Source organism: Oncorhynchus keta, chromosome 8 (assembly GCF_023373465.1).
Source record: "Oncorhynchus keta strain PuntledgeMale-10-30-2019 chromosome 8, Oket_V2, whole genome shotgun sequence".
Lineage (NCBI taxonomy): Eukaryota > Metazoa > Chordata > Actinopteri > Salmoniformes > Salmonidae > Oncorhynchus > Oncorhynchus keta.
In genome coordinates this window covers 3,451,334-3,475,943 of record NC_068428.1, presented here as the reverse complement: position 1 = coordinate 3,475,943, position 24,610 = coordinate 3,451,334, and the positions used below count along the sequence as shown (strand labels likewise).

The 24,610-nt window shown below is 42.3% G+C and overlaps 1 protein-coding gene and 1 pseudogene across 1 annotated transcript; both read left to right on the top strand.

Moving 5' to 3' along the window:
• LOC118386571 (cilia- and flagella-associated protein 61-like) overlaps positions 1-3,562 on the top strand; it is a 28,878-nt pseudogene extending 25,316 nt beyond the window's left edge.
• A 7,674-nt stretch (positions 3,563-11,236) lies between these two features.
• LOC118386697 (insulinoma-associated protein 1a-like) lies at positions 11,237-13,696 on the top strand. The gene has a single exon (XM_035774425.2). It carries the CDS (start codon positions 11,418-11,420, stop codon positions 12,828-12,830), a length of 1,413 nt encoding a protein of 470 aa, XP_035630318.1. The 5' UTR covers positions 11,237-11,417; the 3' UTR covers positions 12,831-13,696.
• Positions 13,697-24,610: the final 10,914 nt, after the last annotated feature.

Below are 24,610 nucleotides of genomic sequence, written 5' to 3'. Positions count from 1 at the left end.
TTGCCACTCCTTGTCATGCCAAGCAAATGTTGAGGAGTGGCACAAACAGACTAGTAACCAGGCTAACTCCTGAGTATATTCAGACCCCTTGACTTTTTCCACAGTTTGTTACGTTACGGTCTTATACTAAAATGGATTAAATAAAAAATGGTCCTCTTCAATCTACACACAATCTACCCACAATGAAAAAGTAAAAACAGGTTTTTATACATTTTTAGGTCAAAGAAATTGTCCGTAGAGCTCCGAGACAGGATTGTGTCGAGACATTTCTGCAGCATTGAAGGTCCCCCAAGAACACAGTGGCCTCCATCATTCTGAAATGGAAGAAGTTTGTGCCCACCAAGACTCTTCCTGGAGCTGGCCACCTGGCCACACTGAGCAATCAGGGGAGAAGGGCCTTGGTCAGGGAGGTGACCAAGAACTAATGGTCACTCTGACAAAGCTCCAGAGTTCATCTGTGGAGATGGGAGAACGTTCCAGAATGACAACCATCTCTGCAGCACTCCACCAATCAGGCCTTTCTGTTAGAGTGGCCAGACGGAAGCCACTCCTCAGTAAAAGGCACATGACAGCCCGCTTGGAGTTTTTCAAAAGACACCTAAAGGACTCTCAGACCATGAGAAACAAGATTCTCTGGTCTGATGAAACCAAAATGTAACTCTTTGGCCTGAATGCCAAGCGTCATGTCTGGAGGAAACCTGGCACCATCCCTACGGTGAAGCATAGTGGTGACAGCATCATGCTGTGGGGTTGTTTTTCAGCGGCAGGGATGGGGAGACTAGTCAGGATTGATGAACGGAGCAAAGTACAGAGAGACTCTTGATGAAAACCTGCTCCAGAGCGCTCAAAACCTCAGACTAGGGCGAAGGTTCACCTTCCAACAGGACAACGATCCTAAGCACACAGCCAAGACAATGCAAGAGGGGCCTCGGGACAAGTCTCTGAATGTCCTTGAGTGGCCCAGCCAGAGCTCGGACTTGAACCCGGTCGAACATCTCTGGAGAGACCTTAAAATAGCTGTGCAGCGACGCTCCCCATCCAACCTGACAGAGCTTGAGAGGATCTGCAGAGAAGAATGGGAGAAACTTCTCTAATACCGGTGTACCTAGCTTGTCGTGTCATACCCAAGAAGACTTGAGGCTGTAATCGCTGCCATAGGTGCTTCAACAAAGTACTGAGTAAAGTGTCTGACTACATATGTAAATGTTCTATTTCAGTGTTTTTACTTTTAATATATTTGCTAAAACCTGTTTTTGCTTTGTCATTATGGAGTATTGTGTGTAGATTGATGAGGGAAAGAAACAATGTAATCAATTTTAGAATAAGGCTGTAACGTAACAAAATGTGTAAAAAGTCAAGGCGTCTGAATACTTTCCGAATGCACTGTATGTACTGTATGTAGGAAGTGCTAAAGGCATGATAACCCCCTTACATTAATTCCCACTGATGTGCCATTATTCGATAGGATATGAATAATAACGGTAATTAGTGAGAAGGGGGAAATCTTTCATCTCTCTCAACCAGGTCTGCCTCCTCCATCTCTCTCCATTTACAGGGTGACATTAATTTCTGAGAGGCTGTGTCCCAAATGGTAATCTATTCCTTATATAGTGCACTACTTTTGACCAGAGCCTATGGGCCCTGGTCAAAAGTAGTGCACTATAAAGGGAATAGGGTGCCATTTGGAACGTAGGCGGAGAAAAGGTTTTCTGTTTTCTGCTGATGAAAAGACTGATGTCATTAAGTGGAATTAATATTTTTCCTCTGAAGGAATATGAGATGTGCAGTGATCCAGATTAAGCCTATTATATTCACTAATTAGGGGATCTGTTCATTATGGAGGATATCATTACAAAATGCAAATTACTGTTACTACGAATTGAATGTTATAGACAGAATGAAAATGTTTTGGAAATTGTATTTTATTTGTTCCTTATTCCCTCTCAAAACAAATTAAAGGAATGGAAGAATAAGAAAGAGGAAGGAGGAATAATAATGAATAGAAATCATAGAAATATAGCATGCATTTAAAGTGCAGTATTGTACTATGCAGTGGCTTTGCTGTAGCTATCCACTTCAGCACCATGGACAGGGGCACAGAAAATAACTGGAAAACAGTGAGGGCCTTCAATAAACTGCTTTCTGTTTCTACAAAAGTAATTTTAAATAAATCACTTTATTCACGCACAAGCTCTAATCAACTGGGAAGCAACCATTGTTGTTCCTCCCATTTAGGATAATACGCCCAAGGGTAGGAATGCCTACCTCGAGCAGAAAGCTGTCACTTCCGAAGCCTGTGCATCAAAGAACCCATTCACTGAGGCTAAACTCATTTAGATCCTCCTTTTGCTGTCATTATTAGCATAATTGTGTTTTCATCACCAAGGCATGTCTTACATACAGAGGCTGAGCTGTAAGAATTCAGAGGTCACTGGGATAGCTGCTCTCATCTCACCCTGATAAGGGGAAGATTAGGCAGTATTTGTTTGGTTGCCTTGCCCCCTTGTTGCCAAGTGACCTGAACTTCCCCATCCACGTAGCATCTGAGTAATTTGGTTGGCTGTGATAGATTTCAATCAATCCTCTTTTTGTGATTGTAAATTGCATCAAGCTCACTATTCATTCAATCTCTGTTCTTTGTTTGAATGTCTAGTTTTTATGTTGGCGCGACAGGTAATACCATCATCACAGCGACACCATCGATGTGTACAGCTGTGTGAGGATTCTGTTAAGCCTGGGTGTTGAAGGCTGTCGTATCCACTTGCCCACTGATGAAGGCTCTAGCTGCAGCCCCAGCTCCTGCTTCAGTAACCACACGGTGGAGAAGGCCTTGGAGAAGTGGGGTCCATGTTCACCACAATTGCTTTCTGGCCAAGATGAATGACGGACAGCGCCCTGAGTCAATCACCTTTGTGTCCTTCACCAGTGACAGTCAACCTCTCAGGCTGGAGTGCTCTTTAAGTCCAACTCAACAGCTCTGAGAGAAAAGAGGGGCTCTGACTAGGGTGCAGTAACCTTATACTTGATTCAGTGAATTGTTGAAGAGATCTCTAAAATGGATTGTACAAAAGTGGTTTTGTGGTCTTTTTTCTCCAAAGTGCTTCAATCATTGTTGTTTTCTTATTGTCCATTTTCATTGTCGATTTCATCCTCTTATGAGCAGTGTAAAATAGCTGGTAGAAAAGGGTTTTGATACAAATTTAGTAAAACTGTTCACATCCTTGATTTCTTGTGGGTTTTCATGAACCTCTCCTCCAGTGGGGTGGACTACGATGCCTTTAAGTCCAACAAAAATGCATGTCTGGTGTACGATGGTCGACTGGTCATAGACACCACCTTCCATACCAGCGACTCCACCATCCGTGCCGTTGGGCCTCTGACCAAGTTTCCCCGGCACTACCACTCAGACCAGTGGTCACACTCCAGATTCAACTCCAGGGAGGTGGACCAGGAGCTGGCTGCTATTCTGCTGCCCTTCTTCGACCTCACCCTGGAACTGGCCATCAACCCTCCAGCCGACCTGGACCGCCTCATCACCAACTACACACAGGCCAAGATTTAAGGCCTGCTGCCGTCCAACAAGTGCCTTATGATGCTTATCCAAAAATAATGCATTAAATCACAGATTGGGCACATGTTGGACAGTACAGCAGATTGGACAGAACAGCAGCCTCTGGCAAGACACGGGGCGGGGGACTATGCATTTATGTAAACAACAGCTGGTGCACGATATCTAAGGGAGTCTCAAGGGTTTGCTCGCATGAGGTAGAGTATCTCACGATAAGCTGTAGACCACACTATCTACCTAGAGAGTTTTCTACTATATTTTTCGTAGCTGTCTACATACCACCACAATTCGATACTGACACTAAAACCGCACTCAATGAGCTGTATACCACCATGAGCAAACAGGAAAATGCTCATCCAGAAGCGGCTCTCCTAGTGGCCGGGGATTCTAATGCAGGGAAACTTAAATCAGTTTTACCTAATTTCTATACTATACTGGCTTTGACACTCGTCAGAAGTGGCAGGGCCTGAAAACTATTACAGACTATAAAGGGAAGCACAGGTGAGAACTGCCCAATGAAATGAGCCTACCCAATGAGCTAAATAACTTCTATGCTCACTTCGAGGCTAGTAACACTGAAACATGCATGAGAGCATCAGCTGTTCCGGACGACTGTGTGATCACGATCTCCGCAGCTGACGTAAGATCTATAAACAGGTCAACGTTCACAAGACTGCAGGACCTGACGGATTACCAGGACGTGTACTCTGAGCATGCACTGACCAACTGGCAAGTGTCTTCACTGACATTTTCAACCTCTCCCTGTCTGAGTCTGTAATACCAACATATTTCAAGCAGACCACCATAGTTCCTGTGCCCAAGAACACAAAGGTAACCTGCCTGTATGACTACCGACCCGTAGCACTCATGTCTGTAGCCATGAAATGTTTTGACATCAACACCATTATCCCAGAAACCTTAGACCCACTCCAATTTGCATACCGCACCAACAGATTCACAGATAATGCAATCTCTATTGCATTCCACACTGCCCTTTCACACCTGGACAAAAGGAACACCTATGTAAGAATGCTATTCATTGACAACAGCTAAGCTAAGGACCCTGGGACTAAACACCTCCCTCTGCAACTGGATCCTGGACTTCCTGACGGGCCACCCCCACATGGTACGGGTAGGTAACGGCACATCCGCCATGCTGATCCTCAACACGGGGGCCCCTCAGGGGTGCGTGCTCAGCCCCCTCCTGTACTCCCTGTTCACTCATGACTGCACGGCCAGGCACGACTCCAACACCATCATTAAGTTTGCTGATGACACAACAGTGGTAGGCCTGATCACCGACAACAATGAGACAGCCTATAGGGAGGAGATCAAAGACCTGACCGTGTGGTGCAAGGACAACAACCTCTCCCTCAATGTGATCAAGACAAAGGAGATGATTGTGGACTACAGGAAAAGGAGGGCCGAGCACGCCCCCATTCTCATCGACGGGGCTGTAGTGGAGCAGGTGGAGAGCTGTGTCCACATCACCAACAAACTAATATGGTCCAAGCACACCAAGACAGTCGTGAAAAGGGCACAACAAAACCTATTCCCCCTCAGGAGACTGAAAATATTTGACATGGGTCCTCAGATCCTGAAAAGGTTCTTCAGCTGCACCATCGAGAGCATCCTGATGGGTTGCATCACTGCCTGGTATGGCAACTGCTCGGCCTCTGACTGCAAGGCACTACTGAGGGTAGTGCGTACGGCCCAGTACATCGCGGGAGCCAAGCTTCCTGCCATCCAGGACCTCTATACCTGGCGGTGTCAGAGGAAGGCCCTAAAAATTGTCAAAGACGCCAGCCACCCTAGTCATAGACTGTTCTCTCTGCTACCGCACGGCAAGTGGTACTGAAGCGCCAGGTCTAGGTCCAAGAGGCTCCTAAATAGCTTCTACCCCCAATCCATAAGACTCCTGAACAGCTAATCAAATGGCTACCCAGACTATTTGCTACTCTCTGTTTATTATCTATGCATTGTCACTTTAATAACTCTTCCTACATGTACATATTACCTCAATTACCTCGACACCGGTGCCCCTGCACATTGACTCTGTACCGGTACCCCCTGTATATCGCCCCGCTATTGTTATTTACTGCTGCTCTTTAATAATTTGTTATTCTTATTTCTTATTTTTTTAAAGGTTTTTTCCTAAAACTGCATTGTTGGTTAAAGGGCTTGTAAGTAAGCATTTCACTGAAAGGTCTACATCTGATGTATTCGGCGCATGTGACGGTTTGATTTGTCTCATATCATGGAACACATTGAGCGAAATATTAGAGACAGCCTAGACGCAAAATAGAACTCAATTGATTGAACATGGAATTGATTTCAATATGATTCAAAGAGCTGATATAGGCCCATGTACCTCTCATGTACATCTCAGTTTTCATTTGAAGAATCATTTTATCCTTCACTTTGTTTTTGTAACAATTTCAAATACTTTAGCAACTTTGTATTTTTGTTATTGTAAGTTATCGGCAGTCACTGTCAGAAGGATAGAATCAAGATGTTTAGGCTATGTTTAGAGGATATCTGTGACTAATGTGAAGAGGAAGGGCAAAAGAAAACATCTAACGATGCTGTATGAGTGGTCAAGATGAGCGTTTTTAAGAGCCACGTTACTAACAAAGGCTCTAGGAAATGTTTCAGCTACTAAAGATACATCGTAAGAAGGTTCTAACGATTATCTTAATGCTACAAAGGCTCTGGGATACGAGGCCCTGATTGAGTCATAATTCTGATTAGAACTAATTGTACTTTTTTCTGTCACTGTGTTGATGTATCGAAAAACACACATTAGCACATTGTCTACCCTGTTATGCAACCTCAGTTCAGGAGACGGTATTCCACATCTTTATGCAATGTTCCATTGTTCCCTGGTAATGGAATCTCTGAGCTACTCAGTTCTTTGTCATTACACTGTGTTTGATAATCAAACAACATTGACCTATTCTGCATTAGGTTAGTCAACATGGTAAACAAGGTTATGTCAAGCAGTGTGTTTACAATACAATCACTTCTCTTTTTTCGAATGAATGAAATAGCTTTTCACATTTTTTTTAGTGGTAGAAATTCAATATCATTCACCAGGCATTTCACTGCTAATTCTAAAGCATTTTCTGTTCCGCAGTGGTAGTCATCCACACATCCACACATTCTGCTCATTTGAAAATGCATACTGTAACTATTTATTGCTCATCAAGTTACTAAGTTCCAAGTTATTATTATTGTCAGTATTATTATTTGTTTTATTATTATACTTATATAGTATATATTATATTATTATACTAATATTATTATGAATTATTACAATTTGCTTTTGGGAATATTAAACTAATTAGGTACACTACATGCCCATAAGTATGTGGACACCTGCTCGTCAAACATCTCATTCCAAAATCATGGGCATTAATATGGAGTTGGGCCCCCTTTGCTGCTATAACAACTTCCACTCTTCTAGGAAGGCTTTCCACTAGATAGTTGGAACATTGCTGCTGGGACTTCCATTGAGCCACTCAACCATTCCTGTATGGACCTCGCTTTGTGCACGGGGGCATTGTCATGCTGAAACAGGGAAGGGCCTTCCCCAAACTGTTGCCACAAAGTTGGAAGCACAGAATAATCTAGAATGTCATTGTATGCTGTAGAGTTAAGATTTCCTTTCACTGGAACTAAGGGGCCTTGCCCAAACCATGAAAAACAGCCCCAGACCATTATTCCTCCACCAAACTTTACAGTTGGTACTATGCATTCGGGTAGGTAGCGTTCTCCTGGCATTCGCCAAACCCAGATTTGTCAGTTGAATTTGTCCGTTGTTGAGCGTCATCACTCCAGAGATTGCTCACTAGAAAGTGCATGGGCTCAATTATTTTTTTCCACATCGCTATGCATTTCTCTTTGTGACGTAATTCGACTGCTCCTTTTGCAAAGTAAGATCTATGATTTCTCTCTCAATTACTTTGATCATTGGAACATTTTTTTAAGAGATATGAAAAGGATAGGGATCATTTTTTTAAGTTCTCATACAAGTTGTACTGTTAACAGCAACACGGGAATCTATCTGATCCGTCCTATTTTCCCCAGGGCTGAAAGATGCTTAGAGACTGGCAACTACTTCCACCTGCACCTGAACCAGTATGACATGGTGGAGACCATCACTTGTTTGTCACTGAAGCCTCTCCCAGTGTCCAACTACACGTGTCTCTATGGAAAACATGAGCTGTTGCTCAACCACCTGTGTTCCCGGTATGATGAAGACCTGGTTCACGACCTCTACAGGTAGCTGCTGGGGCTGTTTACATGACAGAGAGGAGAGGGAGGAAGTGGGGGTGTTCAGGTCACTGGAAAGATATAGTTACATTTCAAATGCTTACAGACAAGAATGGTATAGGGAGTCGTAAAGCAATGCTTGTCTTTATTAGTTGTATAAATCAGCCTCTTGAAGTAGGCAGCTCTCTCAGATATTATCCCCTGTCAGTGTTTCCTGGTTGGCTAGAATTTGAAGATCTGTGTGTGGGTGACCTCATTTCTGATGTTTCAACACAAGCGACCCCCAGATATAGGAGCCATTGTCCCTGGGTCTAATCTGTTTATGCAGGTCCCTAATCTGCTTTTCTGCTCTATGGAGGAGACAATGGCTTAGCCACCCTGCAGTGGTCATAAGGCTCTGTAACACATATTAAATCTGGATTTTTCACTGGACCTTGTCATGGCTCTGAATAAGGCCACTCTCAATGTCATTATTGGAGCTGACTGAACACATCATGAACCGGTAAAATAATTGATTGACCATGTTGCTGCTGCTGTCGTTGGGGGTTATTAGATGAAGCACTAACTGTGTGTGTGTGTGTGTGTGTGTGTGTGTGTGTGTGTGTGTGTGTGTGTGTGTGTGTGTGTGTGTGTGTGTGTGTGTGTGTGTGTGTGTGTGTGTGTGTGTGTGTGTGTGTGTGTGTGTGTGTGTGTGTGTGTGTGTGGACATGTTTAGCTATACGATCTGGGTGCGTGCCTGTGTGCGTGCGTAGTTTTGTAGTTTTTCAAGGAGAAATGGTGCTTGGCAATATATCATGATCACTTTGCGGACTTTGAGCAGGAAATGGAATCAAGTGCAGGTTTGAATGTGGGATGTTTGTCAGGGGGGATGGGTGGGTGTATAACGCGAACGTTTAGCAACCCAAAGGTTGTGTGTTCAAATCACATCAAGGACAACTATTTGGCATGTTAGCTAACCCTGACGCCTAACCTTAACCCTTATATAATGTCCACTTAGCCACAAAAAAAATGAATTTGTAAAATGTCATACATATTGCAAATTGGTAACATATTGTAGTAATTGCAATTCGTAACACATCATACAAATCGTAATTAGTAACATACTGTATCATATGAAATGGATTATGGATATCCATAAATTAATAGATACCATATAAACATAACATTTCATACTAACTTGAGGGAGACAGATTTGCGTTTTCTATTTACATCTACCCCAGAGAAAACAAAACAGAATCCTAAAATAAATATTCTCTTTAAGTAAAAATATATATTTTTTTTAAGTGACAAGGAATTATCAAATTCAGCTTTTCTCACAACAAGTCAACAGTTTTTTTTCCTTCTGAAATTCGCCTTGAATAGGCTAGGCCTACTCGAATTTGTGACTGGAAAGGTAATTGGAATGACTGATAAGGACCTGACCTAGGCCTGGAGATGAAAGTGTGATGGCGAGGAGGGGGTTCTATATTCTACAGCTGTATGGTAATGTGCCTGAAATCTTCACTGCCTCTCTTTGCGCAGCACACGCCACCAAACAAATAGCCGCACACGCGCCTCAGTGTATTGGGTCGGTCACGCGTTTATCACATAGCTCGGTAAGATAAACGTTAATGGGGAGAACGAGAATATATTAATTTATAAAATGACACGGCTCAATGACACCCAAATGAATTGTGTCGTATCTTGATTCGCCAGTTTTAATGTGAACAATTTTACAGAGGAAGGCAATGTAGACCTATAAACATTTTCCAAACACTTTAAGAGTTTTTCCAATGAAATGTTGTTTTTTTTGCATTATATGGGCCTAGGCTAATTACCCTTTTCCTAACTAAATGAAATCTTCCAGATGTGTGTGATTGTTTTAATTCGTAGCTCATTTGTGTGATTTTATTAGGCCTATTTGATAATTATGTTGTCGAAGGCCTACACTTAATACTCAAAGGAGCTTTTGCCTCGACATATTTGCTTTTTCTGAATTGATCATTAATCATTTCACTTAGCTCCATTTCAGATGACTTTGACCGAGTTTTTGTTGTTGTAGCCTATACATATTTAGGCCTTTTAACAACGGGTGAGGTCGAGGCCATTCCAATAACCAATTCCATTGCATAGAAAAAAAATATTGTTGGGTGAAATTCTGTCAACAGTGTGTCATCGATATAGACACAAAAACACTTGCTAGACATGTGGTTTATGGCACAATGGAATTAAATCTTGTCGCATTAACCAAACTAGACAAATCTTCTCATTCATCGCGATGGTGGTGGGTAGCCTAAGCTATATTTTAGAGATAGGATATGATTTGACCCTGAAGGAATTGGGTTTGACTGTTTTAACGGAGAGATAATCATGGTTTGGCCCATTTAGAGACCGTCCGCTTTGTCCAAACTGCACTGATTACGCACAGCACGCGCCGACAGTATCTCTTGGCCAGATTGCTTTTGGGGCCCATTTTACCGTGCAATTTCCTTTTCAATCACAAGCGGTATAGGCCTACAGCTTGCACAAGCGCGGCCATTGTAATGCAAAACAGGAAACCCCTTTTGTTAATTATGTATGCGTAAAATGACTGCTTCATATGTCCAGAGTTCAACTGTCGTATCCAACACATGTCGCTATGAATGCCTTAAAATGTTTATTTGCATACATATATATATATATATATATATATATATATATATATATATATATATATATATATATATATATATATATATATATATATATATATATATATATATATTTGCTTGTTTGGGATTTGTGTGTTTTTATGGGATAGCCTAATCTATACAACTTGTTTGAATATAGGTTGCCAATAAATCATTTGCCGAAACGGTTTAGCCTCGAATAAGGTTGAATATGGATGCAATTGAAGCAGACTAAAACATGCCACTCAACATTGTGTGTGTGCGTGTGTCTGCACTGAAGATAATATTTTGAGTAGGGCCTACTAATAAACAACACCAACCCCAGAATCTTAGTCATTGTCCGTTAATCAGGCACCCCTACCCAATTTGGATTTTAGATTCTGATGGTTGTTGTGTAGTGACGGATGTCTCCTTTTTGGCAGATCAGAGCCCCCCTCCTCCTCCTCCAAAGGAGACACAAAGCCGAGGCACGTGTGCATTTCTATACAAACTCATCAGACCGTAAAAAAGGAGGGTCCCGGCGTGTGCCTTTAACGGGATAGGGAGGGGGGGGGGCAATGAGCACATAGTAATATAATACAAACTCAGGTACATCTGTTTAGAAATCTGCAAATCCTCCTACATTTCCACCCGAAACCAAGCCCACCTCTCCACCCTCCCCACCCACTCGCAAATCCATAGGGATGTTGGTTCCATCTGATTGGTTGGGGATGAGGCAACAAGGGGCGAGAACAATGTCATCATGTCTCCTTAAAAAGAGTGCAGCTATGTCGTGGTAAAAGCATCTCGGGAAGAGAACGAATCAATAACAGGGGACGGTGAAAATCAAAGTGTCCGATGTGTCTGCAATAATAACCTGAACCTGGATTTTATTTCAACATCATCTGTGGGTCCAAAGTGCCTTATTCGTTCCGTCCACCGCAAAAATGCCAAGAGGGTTTTTAGTGAAAAGGAACAAGAAAGCGAACCCTGTGTCTTACAGGGTGCGCTCTGACGAAGAGGAGCAGGGACCACAAATACACGCTTTACAGAGTCCAAAAGACGCACTACAGTCGGAGGCTCTCGCATCCTTCCCTGAGCGCGCAGCAGCAGCATCGGTGTTCTGCGAGGCATCAGCCACAGCAGCGGCACCCGGACATGACGCTAAACCCGTTCAGTTTGGGAACCCGGAGGCATTGTACCAGGCGCTCTACAGCCCCACCCGGCCCGTCAGTAAGGACCATGAACGGGCATATTTTGAGAGACGTTTAAATCTAGGCTCACCTGTGTCTGCTGAATCGTTTCCCACACCCGCAGCGCTTACCACTTTAGATAATCTCTTTGCCCCAGTGGACCTAAAAATCGGTACCAGTAACAGCAACCGGACCGGGACAACCACGAACCCAATCCCACCCGCTGTTACCGGGAATGGCACCAAAAGGCCTTCAAGCGACACCGAGCGTAAAAACAAGCCTCCATCCAAAAAAAACAAAGCTATCAGGAAACTACACTTCGAAGACGAGATGACCACATCACCCGTGCTTGGCCTCAAAATTAAAGAGGCGCCTGTGGACCAAAAACCCAGACCACAGCCGGCAGCAGGTGACAAACCCCTCGGTGAGTTCGTCTGTCAACTGTGCAGAGAAGCATATGGCAACCCGTTCGCGCTGGCCCAGCACAAGTGCTCCAGGATTGTGAGAGTTGAATACAGATGCCCTGAATGCGATAAGGTGTTCAGCTGCCCGGCGAACCTAGCCTCCCACAGGCGCTGGCACAAACCAAAGCCACAGAATACAGCGTCCATGTCTAGTGCGCAAAATATTAAATCCCAGAGTGATAAGATGCCGGCGATTGATAAGGCTGTGTCTGAAGAAATAAAGCTCCGGAGCGAAAGAGACACACCCAGCCCCGGGCTGTCAGAGTCGGGATCAGTTGGATCAGAGGAGGGTCTCTATGATTGTCATCACTGTGGGAAAAAGTTTAAACGCCAGGCATACCTGAGAAAGCACATCCTATCTCAACATGCCACATCCTCCCACAACACCAGCAGCGAGGACCACGATGCCTATCCATCATCCCAAAGCGAGGGAAAGCCCAGCGACCAAACTCCAAGCCACGCACCATTGAATCTGAGTTCCTCAGGGTGCCACCTGTGCCCTGTTTGTGGAGAGAACTTTCCCAACAGAGTCAACCAGGAAAGGCATATCCGTCTCCTCCACTCCTCGCAGGTCTACCCATGCAAATATTGCCCTGCCATGTTCTACAGTTCACCGGGACTTACACGGCACATCAACAAATGTCATCCCTCAGAAAACAGGCAGGTGATCCTCCTTCAGATGCCTGTGCGCCCAGCCTGTTGAACCTGTGCCTGTACGCATGGAAGTCATGTGCGTGAGTTCGACTCCATCCTCAGCCTGTGCATTTAGTAAAGGGGGATTTTAAATCCTGTTTGGAGCTTGAATTCTATATTTTTCAGACTCATCTTAGTTGATCGAAAGAAAGTAAAGCATTAGACTGTTAACTTATTTTTCTAGTATCTCTGCACAAGTGCTTTTGCATTAGCTTCTAGACCTAAGAAAGGGATATCCTAGCTGTACCGTTGTCATAAAATTGCCTTTTAATTCACAGGCTGGAAATGTATCTATTAGCTTTATTATAGCTTGTGAATCTGTGGACATTCCATTTTAGCTTTGTCTCTGAACATAATACAATTTGAAAGGTTTTCCCGATTCATCAATGCCTTGGATTAGAGCTCTTGTACACACCTGCTGTAAAACTGCCTTAATTTATGTGTCGAATAATGATTGTTTTTAATGTCTTATTTATCCTTGGCCAGATATTGTATCATCACTGTTATCTGCATACTGTATTGCCAATATACTACAAGTAAACCATCATGATTTTTATTTATTTATTTATTGAATTTATTTTATGTAAATGATTGTTTTGTGTGATTTATGTGTGACTCATTAATGCATTTCTTCATGCCATAGCAAAGTATCATTTTTACTTATTTATGTCAAGTTTACATAGATACAGAGAATGGTGTATGAGTGAAGTAGGCTACAATCTAATGACCATGAGTTTATAAAACATTCTCTTCAATGCTCTTAAATGCAATCATATTTCGTTCCCTCTGATTGTTTTGTATCTATAAGCTCTTACCGCGTTTGTATGTTTCTGCAGTATTTGCTAAATGTCCAAATAATAAAAGCAAAAAAATCCATACTGTTTGACTAACTTGGACTAATTGATGTTTTCTGACCTGAGCTTAGGTAGGACCTTGCAGCCATAGTGCTGGTGTCAACACCATATTGTAGTGCACGTCACTATTGTCCGTAAGTAAATGGACACAGCCTCGACTTGGCACTGCATGGTCAGTCAGTGAGGGAGCACAGGGCAGTTGCAGGTGTTTAGCAGGTGGCAAGACAAGACACTTGACTTGAGTTTGTTGAGGCTCCCCCTCACTACACTGACGTTGGGTCTCAGGCTATCGTCTTCACACAAGAGGCAGCATCCATTAGCGACATCCCATCGCAGCCTCGCAGCACAGAGCAGACCAACAGGAAGCAGAGATGGCACTACTGCACCAGATAGTGTGTGTATGTTTATTCACTGCATCCCAACAGCACAGCAGAGGGTAGTTAGAGAGAGAGGATACTGTGTAGGTTCTGTCACTACTAGGGCTACTTAGAGGTCACATACATGTTTTAGATATTATCAGACATTTAATTATTATCCACATAACTATAGTACATTTCCTAAAGAAAATATGTGTGCTTGCTAGCTTGTCTTAAGGTATTTACGGTTGTGAAATAAGTTCTAGCAGTGGTAGTGACTACCGTAGTAATAGTAGTGACCTTTTATAGTTGAAAAAGTAGGTCGATGGAAAGATTGATTGATTGCTTGATTGACTGATAGATAGCATGCCCGGAACATGTGAAAGTTGGTGTGGTGTCTCTAGCTTGAATGGTTTAAGCGTTACTTTAACTGTGGGTTATTATTTTATGCTAATGTTAATAGTTATAATTGCTCTAGTTTAGAACATGTTAAAGTTGTTTTAATGTTTGAAGCTGAAATGGTTCAAGAGTAGTAGCATTTAAAATGTCTACCACGGTCTTCTTGTGGTTGGCATCAAGGTTATCATAGCAAATTAAGCTGAAATTAAAACTAACACTAATCATGAAAAAACTATGTAGTAAACTGAAAAAAAAAACTGAAAAAAAAACCTGCTTGAAAAACTAAAACTATATTAAACTATTATCCTTGACTCCAAAACAAACTCAATTCTGGGGGGTAAATGTGGCCAGGAAATAGCAATGTTTCAAATAGGCCTAGTTTGTGAATCACTATCACTGGCTTACCGGAAAAAAATAATTCTAGGTAACTAACTTGATTCTTCTTGCATGTACCACTAAAGTTAAAAAGCATTGGATTGGTGTAAACATGGGCGAGAGAGATTTTCCTTATGCCATATTTTTTTTTGCACCAGTCTCTGCACTATTCCTTTTCAATCCAAGTCACATTGAGATTGGGTATGTTCCTGACGCATGCCAGATCTTTCAATGCCTGGATAGGTATTTTACATATCAGCTAACCACATCATATGTTATAGCAATCTGGTGCCAAACTGCACATTAGATGACATAGCATGCAACCATTGGTTGATGCATGCAACGTCTGAGCAAAAGAACATTACCATTATAATTTAAACCTAACCTATGACCTGACCTATGACCTGACCCATCACCTTATGTATTACTGCCTCCTAGTTGCAAGAAGTGACATCCCGAAAAACACACAAAAGACACGAATGGCTTCTAGCCTCCCAGTCATGATTTCTGTCCCTAACACTACAACTAAAACTGACAACAAATAATATTTTTTTTATTTTATTTATACAACTGAAACTAAATAAAACTAGCAAATCAGGTCTGAAAACAAACTGAAAGTAAACATAATTTCAAATAAAACGAATAGAAATAAAAACACATATAAAATCAAAAAACTATAATAACCTTGCTTGGCATTGAATCTCTGAAGTTGTATGCAAATTTATGCAAATTACAATTAGTAATAGTTTATAGAAGTGTTAGAGCATGTGAGCAGGGATGTTTTAAAATCTTGTAGCTTAATTGGCAGGGGCATTTTGAATAGCTTCCACTGTACTCCTATGGTTCTCAATCAAACACATGTTCATTTATGCAAATTTCAAATGGTTTTATTTTAAAAGGGATAAATAGTATAACAATTCTGAATCCAAGCACACTAAGTTGAGTCAGTCTGCACATTGCAACTTTCGTTTGGAGTTGATTGCTTAAAACAGAGGAAATAGGTCTATATTATTTTCTTTTTCTACTATTTAAGTATGGCTGTAGTATAAAAATGATAAAAGTATCACTTTTCAGAAAGCACATTAATAATCATACAATGACATTGTATTTGGCTTAGTGATACTGAGTACAGTGTTTTAAAAAAAGGAAATAAGGGGACCTTTTTAACATTGCAACTAAGGGGGTAAGAAAATGGCCCCCCGGCTCAGTGTGTCTTAGTAGCTGAGCACGTCTGTACAGCTCACACTACTCCTCACACCTGGGCTGCACCTGGTTCTCCATGGCAACCAGATCACTGGAGGAGTAAAAAGGTGTGATGGCTGGGCCAGCCACACCATCACACAGTACCTGCTGCCTGTGATAGGGGCCTACATGCTGTCAATCACACATATGGTCATTGCCACTGGGAGTGGCATGGGTCAGGAACTTAAGGCATGGCCCTATTATGGTTGTTTCTAACCTCAGCTTATAAATGATTGGACAAAAAAAAATTAAGCTGGATGCTTAAAAACAGAACATTTATAGATTAAGATCAGGCACCACACTATAATAAGGATTTTTTAAAACTTAATCATGTCACAATCAACTTTTACCAGCTGAACGTAGACACAAATATAATCATTTTTTGTATTAACAATTTTCTGCATTTTTTATGATAGGATATGCAAATCAGTTTATATTGAATTAAATATGTACATATTTGCATATACAGTTGGCCTAAAAAAAAATACATGCTAAGACATATACGTAAAATGCATCTTGGGAAGAAAATTTGGTCTAGAATAATAAATTGACAACATATCAACAATTCCCTCTAAGTCTGGAGAATATTTCCAAGGATGCAGTGTTGAATGATAGCCACACGAACTTTGATGAATGACGATGCTTCCAAAGCTGAGAATAATGAGTTGACATGTGGGAAGAGTCTCACTTTAGGGAAGTGGCAGTTAAAGACTGAATTTAGCAATAGCCAAATGCCTATTTTGACCCAATCACCATCTCTTCAAAGTAATTTCCTACATGTTGTCCAGTTTGCAACATTCTCTATGAAATGGACCATTATGAGTGAATCACTGAGCTTTGAAATTATGGATACCAGTCAAAGGTTTGGACACACCTCCTCATTCAAGGGTTTTTCTTTATTTTTACATTGTAGCATAATAGCGAAGACATCAAAACTATGAAATAACACATATGGAATCATGTAAAGTGTTAAACAAATCAAAATATATTTTATATTTGAGATTCTTCAAAGTAGCCACCCTTTGCCTTGATGACAGCTTTACACACTCTTGGCATTCTCTCAATTCCATATGTGTTATTTCATAGTTTTGATGTCTTCACTATTATTCTGTAATGTAGGAAACAAGAAGACGGTCGTGGTAAACCGTCACATAATCATGCTGAAAATTCTTGGACTCTCTTTAAAAAAAAAAAAAACACTGACGAGGAAATGTCCCTCAACTGCACTTCACAAACGCCCTGCGGTGACCACAAAGTATGTCCTCACTAATCACAACACATTCCTTCAGTTCCCCCTGAACCCCAAACCCCACTCCTCACACAGCGACGGCCTGGCCAACAGCCTGCACCCCCCCCCCATCCACACACCTCCTCCCACTGGGTCTGACAGACAGACAGGTGTAGGGCAGGCAGCTGGGGAGCGGGCCAAAGATAAGAGCTCCAGATAAAGCCTTTCACACAAACATTACAGACCGCTGCTGCACTATAATAGAGCTGTCTGTCGCAGTCTACATCTACACAGAAGAAGAAAAAAAACCTTTGGGGAAAGATAAAAACCGTAGCATTTACAAATAGTCACACGTCTACTATTCAAATATGACAGCTAATCTGATCTCCATTGAAGGAGAGAGGAGTGAGACTGTGTTAATATAACAGGGACATGGAGTATATGTATCCTGGCACTACTGACTCTGTAATTAAGGAAGGGTTAAGTGTCACAGAGCTGAAACCCCAGTCTTGTTTACAATTGCATTGTGTGTTGTCTTTAAGTGTGCATTGCAGAGGCTTCACAGTCAGCATCCCAAGGCAGTTCTACTCCTCTCTGGTCCTGTTCAAATACACCTTTATTTTCTCCTGTGAGCTGACTCGATATCTCACATGAAAGCAACACAGAGTTATTTAATTTAGCAGATGTAATCAGACATCCATCGCAGTGTAATGCGGTTAGCCAGACCTGGGGAGTAGTGTTACATGGTTGGATGTGTTACTGTGTGTGAGGGCATACATGTGGGTGTGTGTGTATATGTGTGTGTGTTTTAACCTAACACACACACACACACACACACACACACACACACACACACACACACACACACACACACACACACACACACACACACACACACACACACACACACACACACACACACACACACACACACACACACACACACACACACACACACAGTGGTGGAAGTTACACCTGCCCTTTGCTTGTCAGCCACACCCCCAATTTCCTTTCCTCTCTTTTCGATTCACATCCTCCATCTACTTATCGGCTCCATCCCTCCTGAAAAAAAAGGAAAAGTGAACAGACAGTCTTTCAGCTTAGTCCACAGCAGAGTGCAGCACAGCGCGTGCCTCTTATCTTCACCGTTCTAAGAAAAAGACAAAAGAAGAAAAGTAAACACACTCTCATCCACTCGCCCCGGCTGCCCATGGCAAGTCAAACAAACCTCCAGGCATTTTCCAGTACGGCAGGTGTTGGTGTCAGGTCCAGGCAACCCCAAGGAGAGTCAACAAACACACACACACACACACACACACACACACACACACACACACACACACACACACACACACACACACACACACACACACACACACACACACACACACACGGAAAAATTGTTATGACTACAACTGCATTGTTTGTTTTTGGGGGCTGGTAATCCGTGTGTCATTAATAGCCTGCATCCTTTTTTTTTACAATCACATTTTAATATTTCAATTTCCATCATCAAAAATGTCCTGTAACGTTTCAAGTGTTCTGTATTCTTTTTATGTCATGCATTATGTGTTACGTTTTTTAAATGAGTGTTTTGTAATTATTCGTATTGTAAATTCGGCATTTCTTTAGTTTTACCTGTGAGCAAGATTTTTTTTTTTTTTAAATCAAACTCAGCATCTGACCCTGTCAAATGACATTATATATGCGGTGGCAAAATTGGGGTGAGCTGTTGTAACTTCTCAAGGTCTATGCGCTGTTCTGTGTTGAATTGTGATGAACTGCATTTCATAAGAGTCCGATGCCTGTTATATGTCTGCACCCCAACACAAGGCCATTGTTGTCTGTTAATGTTGCTTGTATAAAAACAACTACTACCACCTCCCTCTATATGAGTGATATGCAACCATCTCCCCTGTGAGTTCTTCCCTGACTGTAAAATCAGAGACAGGTCTCCCTGCAGCTGCTTCTATTACAGATTTACTATTGTACCTTAAATAGTCTCTGCCTAGATCTTTGAATCGACTTTTCCACAACATATAGAACAGCTGTAGGAAGAGGTTCCTTTTTGTTGTTGTTGCTGTTTCGATAATGCACGTATCTCTACATTATTACTTGTCCACAGTTTTATAAGGTGAGTTGTGAGAGCTTGCCCCTGCCTATATGACTCGAACATGTCATTTGGGTGTTACGGAGAGTGGCACATCGACCACGGGAAAATGAAGACAGCATAGAGGAGCTCCCGAAACTTGAATGACTGTTGCTGCTAAAGAATTAAGTCCAATTTCCACTCTTACATAATCATGCCCCCCCCCCCCAGCCCTTCTTGTTCCTAGCCTAGCTACAGATCCCTGACACAGCTCAAGGCTGTTGGAGTCTAGTCCTGCAGATGGCCACTGATCCTTTTTGTGGCGTTCAGGATACAGGTGGCTCTGATACCCATCTTTCTCTGTGGGACGAGCACGGCTCAAACAATAAGCTCCAATCCCCCTGTTGACCTGACACACTCTCAAAGTGAAAGACTCGTTATTTCGGCCAAGAGACCAGAGAGGAGGGAACGGTCTGTTTGGATCCTAATGACAAGAGAGATAGGCCTCCAGACAATTGTTGTGACACTGTCATCAGGTGATGTGAAGGTATACTGTCTCAAACCGTCACGACTTTGAAGTATTTTATAGTTTTAAATATCTCCATATATTTTTTTAAAAATCACGACATCCTCCCCTAACCACCGTTCAACCCCACAATCTCAAGCGCATTGCCCGCATTTATTTGTACATGCACATGAGTCTGTAGCCTACGTGTTAACAGCTTGCTTGTTTAGAGCGAGACACAGTCTAAAGCTGGCACATGTCTACTTGGTGATTCCTGAAAACACCGCGACACATTTCTCTGTTGTGTTCCTCCAAGCAGACGGCTTTTGTGGAGGGGACAGCTGATTCCAACCCCAGCACACACAAAAGACCCCGGACGTCCTCCACACATGCCCCACACAATGCCCCGGCCCTAATGCTTGTAAATCTATTCACACATCCAGAGGCCAAGATAATAACAAGCTATTCAGAATGAATTTCCAATAAGGCAGGAGAGGCCTCTCACATTAGAGCCTGATTATGTTGCAGACGTGGTCCTGTTTTATGGAGGGATGAGAGATACAAATCCTCCATTTACGATCAATGCCGATAAATGTGTATTCTTAGACTAACCAATGGCTGGGTGATCGTCCTGACGGCCAATAGGGGCTTGACTACAAAGGAATCCTACCTGAATTGAAGACGCAGAGATAACATTCATGAAACACATAGGCAACACATACCGTAACTAGCCTAAACAAACTGACACACACACACACACACACACACACACACACACACACACACACACACACACACACACACACACACACACACACACACACACACACACACACACACACACACACACACACACACACACACAGGGTACACACACAACCTTGCACAATACAACTGAATACTACAGATTTTTGGCAACCTCTCTTTATTTTCCTCTTTCTCTCCCTCTGTCCCTGTGCTGTTCAGTATTCCAGTTCATGAAAGGTCGATAGAGGTTAGAGAAGTGTTTCTCATTGCCTCTCCAGGAAGCAGGGGCATAATTATGCAAATAACCCTGGCTCCCCTCTGTTCCTGCCAGTCTGCTGTTCTGGCCTGCCCTCTGCTCTGTGAGCCTGTGCAGATGATCCCCTGACATGCACACACACTAATAAACACACACACACACACACACACACACACACACATAAATATGGCACGTGCACACACACTTACAGAAACAAATGTGTCATATCATATGAAAAAGCGACCAAGTGTACAAAGACTGATTTTATTAGCGGTTGATTGAATCTGTGCAAATTCAATAACTCAATAACAAATAGCTTTTATGGCATTGATGTACGTTTTTGGTAATGTGATGTGAGTGTACGTGGGGAATGTAAGCAGGTGACTGACAATGTCCAATGTCTGGATGGTGGCAGTGTGGAATGGACCAGACCAAAGCAGAACAAAGACCATGTATGCGTACCAAATGGCACGCTATTCCCTATTTTGTGCACTACGTTTGACCAGGCCCTGATTGAAAGTAGTGCACTATATAGGAAATAGGGTGCATTTGGGACAAACCACACATTATAAAGTGCTACATGTTAGTATAGAATTTCGTTGTAAACTGTACTATACTGTAGAATACTATACTACACTGTAGTGTCCCCCGATCATGTGTAGTGCTACTATAGCATGTTGTAGTATACTGTAGAATACTATAGTAAATACTACAGTGTACTGCAGTCCACAAAAACACTGCAGTAAACACTACAGTAAGGCCCGCAAAAACACTGCAGTAAACACTACAGTAAGGTCCACAAAACACTACAGTAAATACTACAGTAATGTCAGCAAAAACACTGCAGTAAACACTACAGTAAGGTCCTCAAAAACACTACAGTAAATACTACAGTAATGTCAGCAAAAACACTGCAGTAAACACTACAGTAAGGTCCTCAAAAACACTACAGTAAATACTACAGTAATGTCAGCAAAAACACTACAGTCCACAAAAACACTACAGTAATTACTATAGTATATACTGTACTACAGTATTTAATTTGCATATTACCCTGCTCCTTCCCCTCCCCCATATCCCAATTTGTGCCACCCCATATCCCCATAAGTGAGGAACCTACATGCCAAGTATAGAACATATACTGTGTTCACTACAGGTTATAGTTAACACTGAACTATCTGTTCAGGGCTACCCATGGCTGTAACCAGTGGCAATTTTAGCATGTAAGTCTTGGTGGGGCATGCATGTCAGCAAAGCCACGACACGACACAACACAACACTAAACAATACATTAATTGCACTATAACTGTGACAAACTGTGCCCACACACTGTTAGGGCCTACATAAAGCTGTCCCAACAGCAGAGTCCCTACACTTTACCACTGCTCCACCTGGCTATCAGCAGAGCCTTGTCCGGCAGCCAAACAGTTCATTCAGCCTCATTTACTGCCTTTTAAAAAACATAGCTGAAATGGCTGACTTGCTTAAACAAATGTGGTTTCTACTGACAATTGAGATGTACAAACTATGGCATAAGGGGACAACAAGCGGATCAGAGACCATCTGTAGTTTCGATGAAGACATTAATGAGCAAGCGAGGACAGACATAGTCAATGTAACTATTTGTTCAGCACTTTTGAAATGTACAGCGACATAATTCTAAAACAGGCTATAGGCTACATGTGCACCACCAAGTCAGAACAGTAGGTGAAATTATGAGGGGAAAAGTGTAGGATTAGGATGGGCTGGTAACAGCTTACTACACAACATACACCCAGTATTACTTTCTTAACCACAGACAGTGTACATATCTCCCAGGCATATTACATCATTTATGCAGCAGCATACAAGACATTTTCGGACCTTGTTGTGCTGTGCTCACTTGAACAGGAAGGTGGCGTGGCGGTCCTTCATGGGAAAATGTTGTCATCAAAAGTCTGGCATTCTCTGGATTTATGGTGCTTCCAAGACAACTGGGAACTCTGGAAAAAAACAAGGTTGATAACATTAGTGATCTTCAGGTCAGAGCTCTAGAAAGAGGCCCGAGTTACATACTTGCAATTCCGAATTGGATGACCGTTTAAAACATATTGTTCCAGTCAGAGCATGTTTTTTCAGAGTTCCCAGTTGTCTTGAACTCACTGAAGTCAGATTTCCCAGTTCCCAGTTGTCTTGAACTCACTGAAGTCAGATTTCCCAGTTCCCAGTTGTCTTGAACTCACTGAAGTCAGATTTCCCAGTTCCCAGTTGTCTTGAACTCACTGAAGTCAGATTTCCCAGTTCCCAGTTGTCTTGAACTCACTGAAGTCAGATTTCCCAGTTCCCAGTTGTCTTGAACTCACTGAAGTCAGATTTCCCAGTTCCCAGTTGTCTTGAACTCACTGAAGTCAGATTTCCCAGTTCCCAGTTATTTTGAACTCACTGAAGTCAGATTTCCCAGTTCCCAGTTGTCTTGAACTCACTGAAGTCAGATTTCCCAGTTCCCAGTTGTCTTGAACTCACTGAAGTCAGATTTCCCAGTTCCCAGTTGTCTTGAACTCACTGAAGTCAGATTTCCCAGTTCCCAGTTGTCTTGAACTCACTGAAGTCAGATTTCCCAGTTCCCAGTTGTCTTGAACTCACTGAAGTCAGATTTCCCAGTTCCCAGTTATTTTGAACTCACTGAAGTCAGATTTCCCAGTTCCCAGTTGTCTTGAACTCACTGAAGTCAGATTTCCCAGTTCCCAGTTGTCTTGAACTCACTGAAGTCAGATTTCCCAGTTCCCAGTTGTCTTGAACTCACTGAAGTCAGATTTCCCAGTTCCCAGTTGTCTTGAACTCACTGAAGTCAGATTTCCCAGTTCCCAGTTGTCTTGAACTCACTGAAGTCAGATTTCCCAGTTCCCAGTTGTCTTGAACTCACTGAAGTCAGATTTCCCAGTTCCCAGTTGTCTTGAACTCACTGAAGTCAGATTTCCCAGTTCCCAGTTGTCTTGAACTCACTGAAGTCAGATTTCCCAGTTCCCAGTTGTCTTGAACTCACTGAACTCACTGAAGTCAGATTTCCCAGTTCCCAGTTGTCTTGAACTCACTGAAGTCAGATTTCCCAGTTCCCAGTTATCTTGAACTCACTGAAGTCAGATTTCCCAGTTCCCAGTTATCTTGAACTCACTGAAGTCAGATTTCCCAGTTCCCAGTTGTCTTGAACTCACTGAAGTCAGATTTCCCAGTTCCCAGTTATTTTGAACTCACTGAAGTCAGATTTCCCAGTTCCCAGTTGTCTTGAACTCACTGAAGTCAGATTTCCCAGTTCCCAGTTGTCTTGAACTCACTGAAGTCAGATTTCCCAGTTCCCAGTTGTCTTGAACTCACTGAAGTCAGATTTCCCAGTTCCCAGTTGTTTTGAGCTCACTGAAGTCAGATTTCCCAGTTCCCGGTTGTTTTGAGCGGGGCAGAAGACATGCTGGATTGACAGCATGGACAATGTTGAATTTTGTTGACCCTTTTAAGCTTGGAAAAGAGAACTTTAAACCCAGACTTGGGACCACACACCCACTCCACTGAATAGCAGGCTAGTGATTGCTTTGCAATGCTTGCAGTTAGCCTCTGATTCCTTCCAAACCACTCATTGTTGAATTTGCGATTTCCAACTTGTGTGATGTTTATGTCCAATGGCCGATGAGCACCGACACATTTAATCTATAATTTCTCTTCATTATTTCTCTTCACATGATAAGGAGTAAAAAGGATTTGACAGTAG